This window comes from Sander vitreus, chromosome 3 (genome assembly GCF_031162955.1).
Source record: "Sander vitreus isolate 19-12246 chromosome 3, sanVit1, whole genome shotgun sequence".
Lineage (NCBI taxonomy): Eukaryota > Metazoa > Chordata > Actinopteri > Perciformes > Percidae > Sander > Sander vitreus.
Genome location: NC_135857.1, coordinates 15,519,332 through 15,536,643, shown reverse-complemented (window position 1 = coordinate 15,536,643; position 17,312 = coordinate 15,519,332). Strand labels below are relative to the sequence as shown.

The window sequence follows — 17,312 nt, the reverse complement described above, 5'->3', positions numbered from 1 at the left end:
GGGGGCACGCAGTTGATTCTACGCACGACCATAAAACGGCCATTAGTTAATGCCTAGTTCACACTACACAACTTTAGCCCTGATTTTCCACTAAGCATCAGTTTTTGGAGCTCCCCAAGAAAAGCCCCAGATCAGAGGAAAATCTGTGCATCGTGTTGCATCTGCAACAAGGAGCAAAGTTGTTGAGATAACAGGCTATAAATAGTAAAGATGTGTGTTTTTTGAGACAAAAAGCAGTTTGGAGACCAGACATGCACATCAGGGATTCCTCCTGGTGAAAGGTCATGTAGTGTTTGATCCCCCTGTCGCCGGTCAGTCATGTAGTGTGAATACCACAATGACTTCAAGACTCCCAATTACAAGACAGAAAGTTGTGTAGTGTGAACAGCACAGCGATTGGATGACTTTGAAAGTCATGTTGTGTAAACTTGACTTTACCTGTGTTGCCCCAGTGGCCTTGAAGAGCTGACCCTGCAGCTGAGGAATGTGTTTCTTAGCTTCCTGGATGTCTTTCAGTAGTTTGGGGGAGGGGTTCCTGCTGTACTCCTCCTTCATGGCCTTTAGAGCAAGAGGGGTGAAATCAAAACAAGCAATCAGGACCAGTAGTATCCCCTTATTTGTACACAATCAGCCTAGTGAAATATGTCATGTTGACTCTGGTCTGAAGTGTGGGATGTTTAGAAAAATAGTGTCTCAATTCACTGCATGAAAAACAGAAGTCTTATCAAGTGTACACATACTAGCTGCCTCCTACCAAAAACAATGTTCTATTGGAAGATGGATGAGAGCTGATCCTTTCACTTTCAACACAGATAATGAGAAAACATTCCTATATATACACATAACTGTGCAATAAAGGGGGGGGGGGGGAAATCACCTTACTATTGCAGACACCTACCAAGGAAAACAGTGTTAGAATAGAGAGAAGACAATAAGTGGCAGTGATTGTTATGCTAACCTGCAGCTCCTGCTGCTCTTTTGAGAGCATCTTTTGCAACATGTCAACCCTCTGGTTGCAGACACTGCTATTCTCATCCTGTGGGGGGGGGGGGGGGGGAAGAAAAGGAACTGTGCATTAGACTACAGATGAGAAGCATTCAAGCAAATATTAGATATAGATAATCCAGATGCATTTAACAAATATTTAAGCATACAGAAAATGTGTGAAAAAGAATGGGATATAGAGAAGCCACTGTAAAACGGAGAGCACATTTAGAAGGAAGAGAAAGACATAGATAAGCCAGTTACAAACCCTGAAGATGATGTGGAGGTAAGAAATAGAGAGAGGTCAACAGAAGTAATTGATGTCTTTCGTACCCATGATGGTTGAGTGGAGGAGAGGCGGTCCAGAGGACTGTAGGGGCGTTCTGCTGCTGGGGAATTTGGAGAGGAAATGCTAACGCCCAACATTTCAGACTCCGCTTCAGACAAAGGGATCTGGGCGAGCCCTGGAGGACGCCCCAACACTGTGAGGGCCACATAGGAGCCCGCTATAATGTATAAATCAAAGAAAAGTGTCAGTTTTAATTAAAGGTATTATTTTTTTTTTTTAAATGTGGCTTTTGCTAGAACACAGACAGAAGAACTTACATTTGATAAGCTTCACCACCTCAATGTGATTAGAATGTGTAACAAGGGTCCCGTTAACCTGGAAGACAGCAACGGTACTATGTTGAGAATTAAAAAAACAAATACTGAGTCCAAAACCTCTCTTCCTATGTCCAGCTTTACAATGTGACATCTCATTCAATTACCAGATGCAGCATAAAGACAGTAGAGCTACTGACTGACCAGAAGGTGGCAGCCTACAGCCTCTGTATTGGCCTTGCAAAAGAAAACAGTGACGTTAGCAGTTTCAAAACATGGAGGCAGATGAACACTATACCTTGATGATCCGGTCTCCTGTCTGAACACCTGCCCGCATAGCAGCCCCATCTGGTAAACACACAGGAAAAAGAGCGTTACAGCAACAGAAGAGGTGAACAAATGGAAATAGAACAAATGGAAGAATGAAATGGATGGAGGGGAAATAGAAGGGAAAGCACATAAGACGTACTGCTTCATGGTCTGCACAATTAATACACCATAAAGCCTTGACAGACCAAGTGCTGCAAAGTGACTATTTAAGTGCTATTTTGAAAGGCCATAACAGTGGTTATATTACGAGAAGGACCTGTTTCACAGCTCCACCCAAAACAAAGGGATTTAGGCATGAGACAGGTTATTATGAGATCCAAGTCTGACTCTACAGTCAGCAGCATACAGCTGAAGTATTTCGTGGACCAAATACAGTTTTTTTTTTTTTTTTTTTTTAAAGATTATTTTTTGGGCATTTTTAGGCGTTTATTTTCACAGGACAGACAAAGACATGAAAGAGAGAAGGGGAATGACATGCAGCAAAGGACCACAGGTCGGAGTCGAACCCGCGGCCGCTGCGCCAAGGAGCAAACCTCCATATACGTGTGCCTGCTCTACCAACTGAGCCAACCCGGCCGACCAAATACAGTTTTACTAATATACTACTTATGTGCATTTTGGGTTTTCAGTTTAGTATGGAAAGTTTAACTGGCGTCACTCAACCAAGGACATAATCTTGTCTGATCAGTTGGAATGAAAGTAGAAGGCCAAGCATGGCTAATAACTTGCGACTACATTACTTGTCTATATGAACTGGAAAAGCTGCAGCAAGACACTACAGATACATGTTGTTTGCGTCTCAGTTCACAATGACAAGAAAAATAAGTTGTATGAATTATTCAGATGAAACAAAGTAGATTGCTCTTTGTGTTAAGTCAGTGACTGAAGCACAAATGGGGAGCCATACAGGAATGGTTAAACACTGCCAAGCACTGATGGCTCGATCAGTTCCTTCCTCTTCTGCCTCATTCCCTACTGTGCAGACCGTGTAATGTTTTTGTGACCTGATAACAGCCCACATCATCCTCTACAGACAGCAAACGGCTGCCGGGGACCACATAAGTATTCTGTCAAAGTCCCCTCTTTATTAAAAGACAACATGATAAAGCAGAAGCTGCAGCTACTGTGGAACTACTGAGGAGGAAATATACAGTCAATGGCTTCACTTCTCTAAGTAAGTGCCAGAGTGCTGGTGGTGGTTGCTGAGCCCCAAATTACCCCTCACATCTGTGAGTTCAGAGCAAACTACCATGACAGTTTGATGTCAGTGCATTAAAAAAGTAGCCCACATCTCTATTGCAATTGCTAAGACCAGAAGTAGTCATTGTAACGAAAAAAAAATGTCTTTGTCCTTTGAAGTTTGACGCTCCACCTTACCTTCTTTGACAAGCTGCACAAACACTGGGTTGTCACCACTGACAGTAAGCCCAAAGCCATTTTCATCTTTCTGGATGATTACACATCGCTGGACCAGACCTGCAAGTGAGACAGAAAGACATAACAGTGTTTTCAAGAGGAACGGAAAGTCACTAAAGGAACTGTACTTAACTCACTGGAGCCAGTGCACCGAATAAAACTAAACAGCACTGTTGTACTACATTCTAAGCAGATATTTTGTATAAGCTGAAACATTTATTGTGAAGGGATTCAACTCAGTGATAATAATCACACGTTGCAGTTATCTATTAACAGTACTTTTAAAAAAATGTTCCTGGTATATGCTGGACAAGTGGTTTTCACTCAAGATAAGGGAATAGATCCCTCATTTAAAACATAGACTTTAGAAAATGTGAACCTATCTTAAAACAATACTTGCATGCTCGTAAAAATAATTATTGATCTTTGTATTTGTTCCTGCGGTGCGTACTGACGAAGAGATTTTACCATCCATCGCTTACACTTACACTAAAACAGCTTTAGAAAGGGATCTCTTTGTAGCCAGTATGGACAAGAGGAACAATTACAGCGACCAATGATGCTTTTATTATACAGTGCATATGGCGTGCGAGTATTGCTTTAAGACACAGTTGAAAAAATGTGAAACCATCCTTGAACATTTCAACACATAACCCATCTCCAGTGGTCTAGAGTCCCTTTCACACAGCCTGTTAAAGGCAGGACTGTTGCGCCTTTAAGATGCCTCGCCGCCTGTGTCAAAGTTTCGAAGACGAAATGGGGGAACAGAGTTGTTGCGCCTAGCCGGCAGAGGAGGTTGGCACAGAGCCGGAACTAGAGGTGCAACGATGAATCGATTAGTTGTCAACTATTAAATTAATCGCCAACTATTTTGATAATCGATTAATCGTTTGAGTAATTTTTTTATTAAAAAGAATAAGATTTCTCTGATTCCAGCTTGTTAAATGTGAATATCTTCTAGTTTCTTCTGTCCTTTGTGACAGGAAACTGAATATCTTTGAGTTTTGGACAAAACAAGACATTTGAGGACGTCATGTTAGGCTTTGGGAAACACTGATCCATATTTTTCACCATGTTTTGACATTTTTATAGATCAAACAACTAATCGATTAATCAAGAAAATAATCGACAGATTAATCGACTATGAAAATAATCGTTAGGTGCAGCCCTAGCCGGAACAGAGCCGTACCAACATCTGTGTGTAGGTGACAGTCGGTAGGGCGGGACTTCATGGATTACCATGCACGAGTCAACCCTCAAATAATGACAAAGCTGGCCAAAGTTTTTAATAACTTGCAGAAACATTACATGCGATAGTTAGTCTTCTTTTCTACTTCCTCTCTTTCTAAAACACATACACAAACACATATATGCGGGCGCTGCAGCGCCTTGGCGGTTTCTGTCCTTCTCTCTACAGACTATTATGCTACTATAATGCATAAAGTTGCCGGTTTCTGGGTCGGGGCGGGTTCGCATGGTAATTAACGTTGCGAATCGACTCTTACACACTAGACGCCGACGCTGTTGTGTTACAAGTCACGCCTCTTTTGCTTCCGGAATGCCGGCATGCTATGTGAAATCACACCCTGGGGCGGCATTATGCTGGCTTTGGTTGGTACTGTGTCAATAAACAAAGCCGGCATAATGGCAGACCTTCATTGCGCCGCTATTGCGGAATCTCTGTGTGAAAGGGGCTTAGGACTCTGTTGTCAGGATAACATGACAACATCCCATAATGTGAGCATGTACATTAAAGAAAGCTTGTTGTTTTGCTTGCTGGCCAGTAATGTTGGTTTTATGTATATTAGACATATTCATTTGGTGACAAGACACCAAAAATAGAAGAAAAAAATCCTCTTAAATACAAAAACACTAACAATGATGGTCCTTCTGTGTGAAGTGATGTTTGGAACGCCACAGACATTTTTGGTTGTAGTCTCACAAGCCAGAAGAAGGAACGTTACTTTTCAGGTTTTTATGATGTATAGCGTAGCAAAAAGAGATTAGATCTAATCTAATGTCTAGCTGACACTGACTAGACTTACATGACAGTACAGACAAAAGACCACACAATCCAAAGAATACAAAATGCTCCGATAGAATAAAATGTTGTCTCATGTTATGAACAAGAATTAAGTAGATTTTCCAATAATAGAAAGCTATCTTAAAACATCTCTACAACGCAGATTGTGTAAGTAACCCAAAGTGAGTAAGGTGAGCCTTGAGCTGGTTTCTTTTGCAGAATCAACCAGCGGGTGACTCGATCGATATGGGCAGTGGTGGGGTGGGGGTTGGAGAGTGGAAAGAACAGGAGCTAATACACGGAGAGAGGTTAGAGGAGGCAAAAGCCCCAGGCTGGGGGGGAGGGTTATGGAGAGAGGGTAAGGTCGAGCTGAGGGAGCAGGGGGAAGGGAAAGGGGGGAGAGGGCATGGGTGTCAAGGAAACAGATGAAGCCATATGGGTTAAAGATCTGGTGTGAATTTGCATCTAGATGTTGATCTTTTACCTGTGTTTTATGCCTCACAGTATTTTAGATCTTTGGGTGGTATTTTTAAACCAAGACGTGGAAGTGATGACATGATCACTGATCAGGTTAATCCACCTAAGCTAATGTATTATTCATTGGTTTGACTGATCTGTAATCGGCACCCTTTGCTGAAACACATGGAAATGTACTCTAGAGAATAAACTGACCTTAAATACTGACAATCACAAAAAGAAGGAACACAAGTCATTAGAATAACAGCATGCAAAGGTCAGACTACTTTCCTCAAATCTAAAAGTCTGTTCAAAGTGCTGTTTCTGTGATGAAGGCTTTTCATCAAATTGCAAATGTCTTCAATTCTAAGTTGGTGCAAGACCAGACACAATAGAGAAAACTGATTAAAAACAGAGCGAACTATGCTTTGTTGAATATGATAGTAGAGAATTATCTTGATAAACTGTGTCCTAGACAGAGACTAGACATCAGCAGAAAGTGTTACTTCTGACTTGATAATTTGTTTCTATCAATTTACTGCATGTGAGGACAGGCACCAGCTAAAAGTCCTTTTGTTGGAAATCTTAAAATGATTTAACAATTTCTGTCTCTTTCTAAAGACAATTAATGTGAAAAAGTGTCCCAAGAACCAAGAGAACAGGGTTATGACGACAATCAATAATGACCCTGCTAATGTGGATTCTGAAGAAATGTCACCTTGTTCAGTTGGCACTTAGCTTTACTCTAAGAAAAAGAAAGTCCCTGTAAGCATGCAAGTATTATTTTTTGTGTGAGCTTCCTTTCTAATCCTATTTAGATGATCACTTAACCAAAATGTTATATAAATATAAGGACCTGGGACCAAGTGTGAGATTACGGTTTAAAGTAAACTATGCAACTGCATCCTGGTAATCCAAAATCTTTTAAATACCGAGCACAGCTGCTAAGGTCTTCTACAATGCAGTGTTTTCCCTAGGTCTGTGAATGACTTAGGTGCACATGATTGGTGGGGGGTTTAGGGGTCCTCCCTCAAGAAAATGCAGCGTTTTTCAATAAAAAAAACATAAGCAATTTCATTATTTTGGACCATTATTGTCATCATATCTGTGCCTAAAACGTTGGAAAAGCTAAAGCAGATAATAAATTAAAAAACAAAACATTTCTCAGTTCATGAAGTGACTAAATAAAAACCTTAATTTTAAGACGCCACCTTGGGCAAATCAATAACGAAAATAATCGTTAGTTGCAGCCTGTCAAACCACATCCCATCAGGGTTTAGCTGCTGGAGAAGTTCAAACATGCAGAAAGCATCTCTCAGTTTTCAGACAGAGTCTGGTTAATGAGTCTAACTTAATTGTGTATTGATCTTTTTCCTTCAGCATGAATTTAACAAAGCAAACAAATCGTATACTGTATATCCCAGTTAAGATGATCTCTTGGCACTGATTATGGCATGCAACTCAGACCTTTGACCATGCAGTCAAATATTATAATGACTAAAAATAAATGAAATAAATAAAACTCTTTTTCAATCGCTCTGCTTAGAACAGACATCAGCGGCAATTCCACACCACGATCTGAAGCATGTATAGATGCAGCTGTCACACCGGCCATTCCAGCAGGAGCATCTTACCACAGGACTCAGGCTTCCCCTCTGCTAGCACACTGCTGCTGCCACTCTTCTGTACCACCAGAGCTTCTGCTCACAGCCCCCACCACGCAGACCACAGCGCAGACAGCACAGCAGCAAACACACACACACACACACACACACACACACACACACACACACACACACACACACACACAAACACAAACAAAACAAGAACCAACACAAGGAAAGGAAACACAAAACAGGAAAGAGAAAATCATGAGGGAGAAACAATCATGGGAGAAGAAAAATTAAATGAACAAATAGGTAGTTTAATAAAACATAATGGTTTGGACAGGCAGCAGTGCAGTCTCTAAAAATGAACTAGCTCGTTTTTTTGTTGAAAGTACCTTTTTTAAAATACCTCTACTCCTACACATGTCACTTTACCAATCCATTCATTAGTCCTTCAATGACTGGGGCCACATTTTTCAAAACTTTGTATCCTGCATTAAAAGCATGTGCTTAAGTGCCTGTCCCAGGACCTTAATAAAATAAAGAGAATATGTGGGCTTTGTGATCCAAAATATTAGAGCTGCAGTAAGCTCACATTGCAATACATTTTAGCATGATGAAGACACAGCTGGTTAAATTGCAGCTATACTCAATCATAGACTGTATTAAATAGTACTCAATGCATTTTCAGGTCTGTCTTGGTGGTTTTATAAGTTGTGGCAAAACAGCTGATAATAAATTTAAACAAAACAAAGTTGCAGCTGGTCTTGGTCCAAGCCCTTTTTTAAATGTCTGGTATATTTTACGCCTTTAAAGATAAAGACAATAAATAACTTAATTACTGCACATGATTCATTTGGAAACATGTGAATGTCAGGAGCCAGTGTTAACATCCATTTCCAGAGTATCTGACTACTCCTGCCGATCCTTCATAAACCCAAACCACTTATTAACCACTTAGTAATTATGACAGAAAATGTGCAACTAGGAGACAATCTGGGAAAAGATTGTTAAAGAGTTCATGCAGATGACTTAAAAAGGGATAAACAGAAATACAGAGAAAAACCATGCAGGCATGCAAAAAGTCATGACATAAATTCTAATATGAATCATGTCAAGAAACAATATTCTTATTTAAGGAGGACCGATAGATGGAGTTTTTAAAGTGCTCATATTATGCTTTTTGGCTTTTTCCCCTTTCCTTTGTGTTATATATCTTTGTGTGCATGTAATAGGTTTACAAAGTGAAAAAGCCCAAAGTCCACCCCAAAGGGACTTACCATCTCCAACAGAAAACACTGTTCACAAACTGCTCCAAACAGCTCTATTGTAGTCCAGCCTTTACTTCTGTGACGAACGTGCGTTACTTTGTAACACGTTATAATGCTCGACTAGCTGCTAGCATGGCACGCCCTCATACTCTGCTTCTGACTGGCTAGTAGTCCTTACCTAGCTACTGTCCATGTGCAATTCCCAACAAAGATGGAACAGAAGTGAGATGCCTCACTCTGTAGCTAAAACAGAGAGCTCAACACACAGGGTGAAAAGAGGAGCTGCAGCAATGTGCAGTACAACAAAAAATATATGGCGTTTTTTGAAAATTTGACCATGTAAACCTATTTTGATATAATCTCTAAATACAATTATGAACCTGAAAATGAGCATAATATGAGCACTTTAAATAAAGAATCAATTTGCTTCTCTGTGGTTACTTGGCTGGTTTAATCACTGCATCATTCAAAAAATGGACCAAACCATCGGAGAAATACATGACAAAAGGTTTTAGTGTGTTGATACACAGACAAGGCAACAAGTGCATGTCTTGCGTAACCACTGAAAGATCACATCTTGTCTATGTTTTGTTGCATCACACAGAGATTAGCCACCATGTGGTGCAAAGGATTTTCTATTTTGTTTTGAATACAGAAGCTTCAGCCATATCTTACATAAATCATACTGCCCCGATTGCTGACAAATACCACAGGGAGTGTCCCCATATCAAACTAGTCTGTTTCTGAACCCTATCTCACCCTGCAATAAACTTGAAACTGCATACAAGGCTTAGTGCCTTTTTGTGGCCTTCAAGTATGCATCGAGACCACCCAACCACTTTGAACATACAAAACCCACAGTGCACTGATTTATGCAAAACAACAAAAAACATGTGGACATTAAACATGCAGCTGCAGATTTTAAGGTCCTATAATCAAACCTTTCTTTGCTTATCAGCTTAAAACCTGCAACATAAGCTTCTGCCAAACAGTTGGTATAATGCAGTGTAATGCATACTTAGCCAATAAAGACATACTATACTGTCTGTTGAATTAACACAAAAAGGAAAAACATTTCCAACTCCTGTTCAAAAAACGTCGTTAAGCTCCAGTCTTAGGACTCAAACATCTTCTCTGATCAGACCACACAAGTAAAATGAATGTACAGTTTTTAAAAAGAGCACAAAGCATAGAGCAAGATACACACACCACCTTTTCCCAGCCCAGCATGCTTTGTGTATCAAGCAAACCATCATCTGCACAATTGTTTCATAAGACTGTGTGTTAGAGAGAGAGAGAGAGAGAGAGAGAGAGAGAGAGAGAGAGAGAGAGAGAGAGAGAGGATGGAAGAACATCCAGAGTATGTGACAGAGAGTAAAAGAAAAAGAGTGACCAAGAAAAACAGAACAGGAATATGAGTCTGAAAGCGAAAGTGGGATGTTACCTGTAGGGTCAAACTCATTGGAGGGAAGTGAGGTTTTGTCACTTTTGGGTTTCTTGTCTGGGGGGTGGTCTTTACTGAGAATGCTGCTGGTTCTAGAGAAAGAGAAAAACCCATGAGAAACAGGTAATCCCACCACAAAAAGGTGGTTACATGTTGGCGTTTATCCAGTAGGTGCGGTCATATGCAACACTGTAGTCTTTTATAGTAGAGTAGCATGTTTTACAAGCAGTGTCACTACATCTCGCTGTACTACTACCATGTACGTGCACAAGATCCATGCAAGTGAAGGTTCGGTAGAAATTACACCAACACACAGAACTAGCAATTGTTCACTTCAGCATTGAGGACCTCTTAGTGTATGAATCGTGCTGAGTGTGTCTACTGTATAATGTGACAGCCAGAGCGGATGTGGAGCTGCTCTGCTGAGTGCCCAGGGAGCAAGGCCAGAGAAAGGACGCTCCTCAGAGGAGGTGCTACAAGGCCAGACTCCGGCTTGAACCTCGGTAGGCTATGTATGGCTGCCTCTGCCTATACCGGCCCCAACTGTGAAAGGCCACTGTTCTGTTCACAGTGAAAGGCAGTGATGGACCGCCCTCAGAAGAGGGACCCCTTTGTCCCTCACTCTGTCTCTGTGTGTGTACATGAGTGTGTGAGAGAGAGAGGGAGAGAGAGAGAGAGAGTATGTTTGGTTCAAGCTCTGAAGACTTCTGTGTTGCAGCACACCAGTTTCTAGTAAAACCTGCCTCATTTTCCTCATCTGGAGCTCTGTGTATGTAAACCACTGGTGTGTATGTGACCACGGGATTACCCATAAACATGCATATATCTTTGCAATAAAATATGAGAAAATAAAGATTCTTACCTATTTGCTTTCTTGGGAAACCTGCAAGATAAAACAGGAGAAACTTCAGTATCTCACAGAAATTAACTGTGACTATTCATGTAATAAAGTAAACAGAAACTGAACTCTTTATGCCTACATTGAGGGAGAAAAACAAGATGCCAAGCTGACAGCTTCCCCTGAGACCCATATAGTGGTAAACCTGATAATCCTGATCAAACAGAGTTCTTCAGCTGCAGATTAAAGCCTTTTCCAGGTCAAATGTCCTCCGCCTCTCAGATCTCAGCTGTGTGTACGCGTGCCGTGATTTAGTTCCTCACAGACATCATGACTTGACTGTAATAATCATAACCTAATCACAACCATGGCCTGTTTCATTTGAGGCAGCCTGCCCCGAAAATGATTACTACAATTTAGGGATACTGTCAGCACCATATTGGAAAAGGCTATGTTTTCCAGGAAGTTAGAGATGTATTTATTGATTTGCTGTCTGGCAAATGCAAATTGAAATGACAATTTAGATTTAAGGAGATACTGCACTGTTAATTCTCGCAGTAGGTGTTTGAGGTCAACTTTATGATAAAGCCTTAGCCCCGATCAGACAGAGCACGTTTGCAGGTTGCAAAACATGAGACGCATCACACTGCATTTTTTGTTGAAGATGCCCCGATCAGACAGAGCGATGCCAGTTGTGTCTTTTTCTTTTTCTAGCTAGGCAACCACCGGATCACTCGGTCTCAGCCAACAGTTATTTTGCTGGTAAGTTAAAAACTTTTACGATCTGTTGAAGTTTTTTCAACTCGAGGAGCTCAGGGTGCTCCTGCAAAAACGTGAGGAGCATAGAGTGGAAAAACGCATTCAGCAACCCAAAAGCAGCAAGGAAAACGCTTCACTCTCATTGGAAACAATTACAAAAAGCTGTCCCAGGCTGCTAAGACGAGCTCTGTCTGATCTGGGCCTCATGAACCCTAACTCAAAAGTAGTTTAGTAGTTTTGGCTCACAAAACCTGACCCAAGTGGACCTGGCAATGCATGTACACAAGAACCAATTTTAACTCCAGTACTCCATGAAAGATAAATAAATCATAAGCCACACTTTAAAATGGACATTACCATTCATGTTCTAGATTCCCTGTAAGTCATTGAGAGAATATATCATAAAACTATTTAAAGGGCAATATTAATCATATATTTTATCTGTAATGCACTTTCCACTGAAAGGAAAATCTTCTGAACACTCTTGAAGTTTGTGCCAAACATCTGTGTGGCCCCTTGGCTCTAAATTATTCCTGGTGGGGTCTGCACAGTTTAGAGAGCCATGTATTGCTATTCTTCTTAATGTAGTAAATAAAAAAAAACACTTCAACTGGGTTAATAGTTATATTGTTACATAGTTACCATAAACCCTAAATTTAGATTTAGAATTTTTTATTGCGATGAAGTGGAAAGCATGGAAAAGACTGATGTCACCGCCAGGAAATAATCCCACAAAAACAAATACCTTTTTATACTTTATTGTCAAACACAGATCTCTTTATTCAGGACATATTTGCTAGGCGGGACAGCAGTTTATTTGAAGTAGGGTTTGACACTTTGTAAAATGCTTAAGGAAATGTAAAATAGACAAAAATAATAAATGTACCTCTGAATCGCACTAGTATTCTTTAAAATCTAAATGCACACAGTATTATAATACAAAACAGTAGTACGAATAGCTACACCAGTCTTCCGTAATAGGGAGGACGCAAGACTAACTAGCCCACATTAACTATCTTTCTCCTGGCGACACTGTGTCCCATTCAGAGCCATGCAGGGGCAGCTGAATGGCCCGTTTATGAAAATGCCTAAGACTGTAATAAGTTCCAGAGCCTCCAGCAGAAAAAAACTAGCTTTAAGTAGCCCACTCCCTAAGAAACCTCTGAATTGGAGATGGAAAAGTCAGCACATAAACACACATACTGAACTGGACATGTGCACACACAAGCTCAGTGATGGCAAAACTGAGCAGGCAGATGTTGTTCTTGGTTGATCATATAGGAACAAATGAAAACGTGACAGGCAAACCAAGTTCTAAGGGGCTAGAAGATGTCTATAATGGCTATGCTAAAGTAGACTTATGAATCATGCTTTCAGAAATAATGTTGAACAAGATGTTTGAATCATGTCATGTTAAAACGGTTCAAAGAGGACTGAAAATTTTGTTTAGAATTATATTGTGTAGTATTTATATCTCAAATAACCGTGAAATGACCTGGCTGCGACACATTTACGTGCTAAGTAGAGGGAAAAAGGAGGTCATGAAGAAAGATCGCAGCAATGGACCAAAACAACAGGACAGAGGGAAAGAGAAGACCTGTGGAGTGGCGTATCAGGGGAGTCGAAAAGGCAGCAAGAGACGGAAATACAAGGTAGAAGATAAACTGGTAAAAAAAAAGATTTACAGAGAAAAAGCATCTCTAGACACAAACTTAGTTGTACTGAAGGCTGTACACAAGCAAAAAGCCCGGACATTTATGCCAGTTTAACCAAAAAAAGAAGTACCAGTAATCATCCAACAGAAGGCTACACATCTGGATGAGGAAATTACACTGTATACAAATACAAGTACTTAAAGTGATGGAGCTGGCTGTTTTGTGAGTTTCAAGGATATCAGACATAGTGTGATTTTCACAATTATAATAAATATACTGTGACATGCTACATTTTCTCAAAATTTAGGTGATTTCTTAATGGGCAAACCAAAACTATCCTGCTGCCCAGAATCCTGAAACTGCCAGATCTCTGGTCGAAGTTGGTGAGAAAACCACTCCACGGCTTGACAGTAAAAGGTCCTTAGTTTCCCCTCGCAATCAGATCTGGATCACTGTTAACCCTTCTTAAGGTTTTTCCAGTGTTAATATAAAGATACAGGTAGACTAAAATACAATAATAATAAATAAATAATAATAAAACAACAATAATTTTGTAAGGACAACCCGCCTTACTTAAAGGCAGGGTTAGTAACTATTTCCAATATACACTCTTTTATATATTGTTTGAAATGGTCTTTACACTCTGACAGCAATAACATATGGCCTCTGATAATGGAGCAAAAGAAATCCGTCATCTGCTGTAATCTTGTAGAAAACGCCAACCAATCACTGCCTCGCAGTCCACTTGGAAAGAGCCAATAAAATGCCTCTTTGCCCCGCTGCGCGTACTCTACCCCTTCAGTATACGAGCCTGAGATCAATGCGCATCGTCGCTGCCCGAGTTACTGCAAGTCTTCTGGAAAATGGAGGAGAAAACTCAGCAAAAGTTGCCAATGCCGTGGTTACTTGCAACCACCTGCCCTGCTAAAAAAGGCAAAGAAAAGAAAGACTGAAGCTGAAAAAGCAGCAACTAAAAAGGATACAGATACAGCTAGCCGGAGCCCTGAGGGCAGGGTGGATGGAGCTCCGAGGATCAAATCTTTCAAATCTTGCTAGCTTTTCAACATTACCAACCCTGCCTTTAAGTTATTTAACAATGAGTCTCTACTGGCACTCTCTATTGTACTTTCCATAACCAATCAGATTGAATGCCTCCTCAGAGATACTGTGAGAGTTGTCTGCGACAGATATGATAACAGCTACAGCACCTAGCCTTTATTTTAACTGACAACTAAAGTCATCATGCCCAATTTATGTAGTGGCATTACAAATCAAAAGAAACTCTCATGAATTTCCATTCTGTTTTGCTTACACCTCCATTACATGTGCAAAAAGGGCAGTTAAATATACACTTGACATGTTAACTCATGATAATTCAAAATAATGGAGAACAATCCTCACATTCATGGAAAACCATAGCAATTGGAAATTGGATATATTGCTAAGCTAGTAACGCAGAAGATACATAGATAAACACAGATAAAAAGACACAGTTAAATACAAGATTAGCATGGCACTTGCTATGCTAACCTGGCTAGAAAGTAAACAATGCAATAGATATGGGTAAGAAGGGGGTTGCACTTTTTAAATGGGTGCTTTCAATATAAATTAATTCTAAAGACAGCACAGCAGCTGAGGTTCATAATAAGTCATAGTGCCTCCATAGCTAAATACTGTCAATTTTATTTGTCACATCGTATGAGGTACAATTCCATTGAAATGTTATCCCATCAGCTCCTTTAACATGTACATGATTCATCAGAATTTGGCCGTCAGATCGGCACACAGAAAAAGAGTCACCCGGTTGAATGGCACCGGCACTCCTGGATCCAGTCAAGTCTCGCCAAAAGGACACTACAGCTCCCGACATCCCGCTGGAAACCCACGCAGGCACAGAGGCCACCCAGCTCACCATCCAACGCCTATACACTGGCTAACAGGATGCCCGGCAGAGAAGTCGCAGTCGGTGTTAAATGCCTCCACGCTTGCCCCGGTGCCCCCTCTGATATAGAGATGGAGATGGACGCAGAGATGGTCTTGTTTGTCTACATAGTAACGATCATACCCGATAGCCATCTTCACCTTTTCCTCTGCGTTTACTCTGATGGTTACATTTGAAAACCTTGATCGGCCAGGCTAGCAGGAGACTGGTGAGTTCCTTTCCCTATCCTGATGAGGGACTCATAGCCACATGCCTTTACTGTCCAACGATAACTAATATCTGTAAAATAGAAAATTCAGCATAAATTTTGCAGAGCTGACGGTAGGGCTGGGTACCGAGTAGGGCTGAACGATTAATCGCATTTGCAATAATGTCGCGATATGTTAAAACAAGGCTGCGCTTTGGTCACGTGTTTGCAAGAGCAAATCAGTCTGCACTCCGCAGAGAAAGCATCAACATAGCACGCTAACGCTACACCGTACCTTGAGCAGTCATTCAAACAACTCTCAGTTGTAGTTCAAAACTTTTACAGCCATTTTAATAAAATGAAGGGTTTTATTCGGGCTCGAGTCCATACATGCAGTTAATGGATACAGGCATGCAGAACTGAAGGCTCGGTTAGCAACGATTAGCTCTGATTAGCGGTTAGCTAACTAGCGCCGTTCTAAAGATATGGAGTGGAGGAGACTGCCGTGGGGAGGGGTAACAACCAGACTCTGATAAATTACGTTTGGGGAGCTTTCACAGCAACGTGGCTGCGTTGTTTTAACGGTTTTATTAGTACAGTTAATCCCACGGCAAGACCACCAGCAGCGTGCTACTACTAACGTAACGATAGCCTCTCAATGTTGACGCTGTCATGCACGCAGCACGCAACTTCATGAGGGGGAGGGGCTGGAGGCAGCTCCTCTGTGTGCGCTGTAAAAAAATACATATACAGTATATATACTATATTTTTACTTATTTAAAGGCATACTATGTAACTTTTCCCTCTTCGGTCCCCCTACAGGTTGACTCATTGGAACTACAGCCGCACGAGCTGCAGTTCCAATGAGTCAACCTGTAGGGGGACCGAAGCTGAAAAAGTTGCATAGTATGCCTTTAACTGTCTAGTAAAGTTCAAAGACAGTGTTTAAAAAGTGCAATCCACATGTTTACATATGTTTATTACAGTAAATAATAATGAAATAATCTAAATACTACAAAGTGTGGTAAAGCCACATATCTGTTTGTATATTTCTGCAATCTGCACTTTAGTTTGTGTGACTTGTTTCTGACTTTCATACGAATGTTTACACCAGGCTTGGTCAGTGCTCAATATACTACTGTGACTGAAGTAGTTAAATAAAAGATGTCATTCACATAAATTCGTGCATCACCTAATTTCATCATCATATACAGGCCTGGCCTCCAGGAAAGAACAGTTAGTTTAATCTATCTAGCTAATCTTGTGTTGTTCATACTATACAATGATTTATTGCTTGTCTTTGTTGAATAAAAAAAAGAGCTTAAAAAATAATCGCATATTAAATCGCAATCGAAATATTGGTGAAAAAAATCTCAATTAGATTATTTTCCAAAATCATTCAGCCCTAGTACCGAGACCTGGTGCTTACATGGCACTGGTGACTTAATGACCGGTATATCCCAAAACGAATAGCAACGCAGATTTCGGTGCCTCATTTCAGTGCCACTTTAATGCCTGAGCTGCCCTCTGATGCTCCAAAACAGACGTTAGAGGCAACAGAAGCATCGCTGCATGTGATGCTAGTTAACATTATACCTGGCAGAAGGTAGCGTTAGCCTACCGTCAGCTAGCAGCTGGATTAAACACGGTAAATGCTGACAGCTGAACGGTGTAAAAGTGTTACTGTATTTCACTGTAGAGGATTCCAACAGTTGGACGTACAACAGTCTGCAGCTGCCGTTGTCGGAAAAAGAACACAGACGGTATGTTTACTTGAAACTTGCCTCGCCAGCCTCG

General features: G+C 40.8%; 1 protein-coding gene across 3 annotated transcripts in view; it reads right to left on the bottom strand.

The window, feature by feature from the left end:
- The window catches only part of arhgef12a (Rho guanine nucleotide exchange factor (GEF) 12a), a 50,393-nt gene that overhangs the window by 15,036 nt on the left and 18,045 nt on the right, over positions 1–17,312 (bottom strand). For 2 of the 3 annotated variants that reach the window (XM_078246218.1, XM_078246217.1), the window contains exons 2-10: positions 10,997–11,017; positions 10,135–10,226; positions 7,447–7,512; positions 3,295–3,393; positions 1,886–1,935; positions 1,591–1,648; positions 1,318–1,490; positions 959–1,036; positions 439–558 (exon numbers count right to left, since the gene is read on the bottom strand). In XM_078246218.1, coding sequence (XP_078102344.1) covers positions 439–558; positions 959–1,036; positions 1,318–1,490; positions 1,591–1,648; positions 1,886–1,935; positions 3,295–3,393; positions 7,447–7,512; positions 10,135–10,226; positions 10,997–11,017 — 757 coding nt within the window. The remainder of the gene's footprint in view (positions 1–438; positions 559–958; positions 1,037–1,317; positions 1,491–1,590; positions 1,649–1,885; positions 1,936–3,294; positions 3,394–7,446; positions 7,513–10,134; positions 10,227–10,996; positions 11,018–17,312) is intronic. The other variant, XM_078246219.1, reaches the window with a different exon arrangement.